General features: G+C 63.6%; 1 protein-coding gene across 1 annotated transcript in view; it reads right to left on the bottom strand.

Moving 5' to 3' along the window:
* The window catches only part of PCYT2 (phosphate cytidylyltransferase 2, ethanolamine), a 14,502-nt gene extending 11,481 nt beyond the window's left edge, over positions 1 to 3,021 (bottom strand). The window contains exons 1-5 of the mRNA XM_023538605.1: positions 2,008 to 3,021; positions 1,629 to 1,790; positions 1,354 to 1,420; positions 725 to 809; positions 517 to 561 (exon numbers count right to left, since the gene is read on the bottom strand). Coding sequence (XP_023394373.1) covers positions 517 to 561; positions 725 to 809; positions 1,354 to 1,420; positions 1,629 to 1,790; positions 2,008 to 2,089 — 441 coding nt within the window. The 5' untranslated portion in view covers positions 2,090 to 3,021. The remainder of the gene's footprint in view (positions 1 to 516; positions 562 to 724; positions 810 to 1,353; positions 1,421 to 1,628; positions 1,791 to 2,007) is intronic.
* Between the last annotated feature and the right edge of the window lie 65 nt (positions 3,022 to 3,086).

Genomic DNA, 3,086 nt, shown 5'->3' with positions numbered 1-3,086 from the left:
AAGCCCCAGCTGTGGAGTGCCAGCTCGCTCACTCGCTCGGTGCTGTTTCCCAGCAAGGGTCTTAAGCAGGGACACCGAGGGCTGGTTGGTAGTGCCCGGTCCACACCACAGCCAGGCAGCCAGGGTCCCTGTGGCCAGTGGGACTGTGGCTCCACCCCGTGGCCACAGCGAGCACTGCAGCTACCACCACCTAGCTCCAGCAACTGGCCTGCAAGGAAGGAGGCCAGTGGATGCAGCCCTCATGGGGACCCCGCACACTGAAGCCACCACCATCCGGTCACCTGAGAGGAGCCTTCTGAGAAAAGTATCTCCCTGGCAGGTGTTGAGTGAGGGGGCTAAAAATGGAGACAGGGCCAGGCCACCTGGTTAGAGGCTACCTGTCCTTGGGCAGTCCTTGCTCCTCCTCCAGGTAGTGGCCGCTGTGACCGGCCTGCTGACCAAGCCTGGCGGTCAGCACTCGGTCAGCGCCCGGAGGGCAGAGGGTGGGGGGAGGGCGAGGCCCTGGGCGACACTCACCCTGCCGAAGCTGTCTGCGTACTCGCGGCACTCCGAGGTCATCTCCTGCACGGAAGGGTTGGGCTGGGCCTCGCCGCCAGACGCGGCCACGCCCAGGACCCTGGTGCCCACCAAGGGGCCCGGCGGGGCAGGGCGCATGCCCCCTCCTACCCCCATCAGTGTCCTCCGTGTGGGGACTTCAGTATTCTACTCCCATCCTGTCACTCACTTGGCCGCGGTGATGAGCCTTGGTCACCAGCAGCATGCGGCCGACGAGGTCTGTGGTGGACACGCCCTGGGTGCGTTTGCACTCTCTGGGGACAGAGGCAGTGACACAGGTGGGTTGAAGCTCTCAGGTCACCCCCTCTGAGGGCCACCGGCCCTTGATTGTGCTGTGTACAGCCTGGCTTCTCACTGCTCTCGGCTCCAATTAAAAACCAGGACCAGGAGGGTGGGGCGGGCTGCTGACTAAAGGAGATGACGACCAGAGAGAAAGCATCGCCACCCCACAAGTGGCAGTGCCGGCAGCTCCGGTCCCCGCCCTGCCGGAAACTTAGGTCTTGCCCTGCGGGATGTCCCCTCCAGGGGACTTCTGGGCTGTGCTGTCCCATGTGGGAGCCACGGGCCACGCTGGCTTTTTAACTTAAAGTCCATTAAAGTGAAAACCTGCCCCCCAGTCACGCCCCACATGTCTATGGCTGGGCAGCCGCCCGTGGTCTGCGGCCACCCTACAGGACGGCGCGCATCGTCGATGCTCCGCTGTGTGGCGCCCTCCAGCTCCATCACGGCCAGAGAAACACAGAAGCCCGAGGGTAGCGCTGGGTCCCAGCCCTCGAAGGGGGCTGTGGCGGGGCTCACCTGTATCTCCCAGCCTGCTTCACTTCCTCATAGGTGTCCCGGCCATCTACGGTCAATGTGATGTCATCTAAGGGTGACAAACACGTGGGAACGAGAACTGTTAACCAGAAGCCGCCAAGACCTTCAGGGCCCAACATCCCCTACCCCAGGCCCGCTCTCGTTTCTGCGTTGGGACCCAGTGTCCTCAGACCCCCACAGGGCTTGCTGCCCCCCACGCATGAAGAGGCCCAGCACCCCCGATGCCCAGGCCCTGGGGCTCCAGCCCTCCCACTCACTGCCGTGGACACAGAAGTCGCAGTTGTACTTGTCCAGCGTCTCCAGCGTGGTGACGTAGGGAGCCGCAGGCACCACCTCGTCCACCCACTTGATGGCTTGCACCATCTTGTACCTCTCCTCCTGCGTGAACACTGGGGGCCCCTTGTGCTTGGCGATCTCCTCTGGGGCCAGGGGAGAGAGTGAGTGTGAGATGCTGACACAGGGAGGGCTGAGCCGCAGGCTCGCCAGCCCCTCCCACGCCCGAGCGGCCGCTGTCCTGTCCGCGGGCCAGCGCGGCTGCTCAGGACGAAGTCGCCAGATCTGCACAGCTGCCTCGTCCAGCTGGGGTTCAGGACGAGGGGAACTTGCAGGGCTGGTGAGCAGGGCGGCCGTGCCTACCGTCGGTGTGCACACCCACGATGAGGTAGTCGCCCATGGCTCGGGCCTGGCGCAGCTGGTTCGAGTGGCCGTAATGCACCATGTCATAGCTGTGGAGAGGGCAGGGGGGTCAATCCCTGGGCTGAGGAGGGCAGGGACTAGGTGGCCCGTGGGCGGCTAGGAGGCACAGCTCATCTCCTCTGTGCTCGGGACCTTGGAGAAGCCTCCACGGGGGACTGCTCCCTGGCCACTGGGCCTGGGCTTTGCGTGGAACGGGGAGCTCAGCTCTCCACACCATGGGTCCCTGGGTCCAGGGCCAGAGGCAGCAGGTGCGGTGGGCGTCCAGCTGTGCCCAGGGGCAAGGCCTGCAGACCTCAGGGCTGAAGAGCGCACGGGGACGGCCCCTTCTTAGTGCTGCTGGGACTGCTGGCCACTAGCTCCACCCCATGCAAAGTACCACGGGGGTCCCTTCAAGCTGATTCAGGGGTGGGCTAATCTCGCAACCCTGAGACAGGTGCATAGTCCCCGGGGCCAACCGGAAATGAAGCCCAGCCAAAGACACGACACGATGGGGGCAATTCCTGACTTTGGAAGCCTACCCTCTCCACACGGCCTCCCGAAAATCAGTCACACTTCGCTCTCTGGGGCCGACGGTCACCGCCCTGCCACCTGGTTCTAGAGCTTTTATCCTTAAATCAGGCAGGCTTAAGAGTGGCTAAGGCTCCCGCACGCTCTGTGTGCACTGGGGGGGCCCACACGCTTCTCTGCAGGCCCTGAGCTGGGTCCTCGGGCCCGCTCTGCCCCTTCTCTCCTCGCATCGCCTTCTGAGCAGGTGAAGCTGTCCCTGATTCTCCAGGTGACCCAGGCCACTGTGTGTACAGAGCCATCCTACTCAATGCCACCTGTGACCTCATCTCAGCACACCAGGCCCTGCAGACAAACCTGTGCGGGGCTATGGCCCTGTTGTAAGAGAAGAGGAAAGTTCAAAGCCAGCAGCAAGGCTGGCCCTTGTGCCCACTGGACGGGCGAGGCCAGGGATACAAAGAATTCAGGGCAGCACCAGGTCAAGGGTTTCTCCATCACCACGATTTGTGGTTTTG

The sequence above is a fragment of the Pteropus vampyrus genome, unplaced genomic scaffold (assembly GCF_000151845.1).
Source record: "Pteropus vampyrus isolate Shadow unplaced genomic scaffold, Pvam_2.0 Scaffold227, whole genome shotgun sequence".
Classification (NCBI taxonomy): domain Eukaryota; kingdom Metazoa; phylum Chordata; class Mammalia; order Chiroptera; family Pteropodidae; genus Pteropus; species Pteropus vampyrus.
The sequence above is the reverse complement of the archived record's forward strand: the minus strand, read 5'-3'. Positions and strand labels throughout refer to the sequence as shown.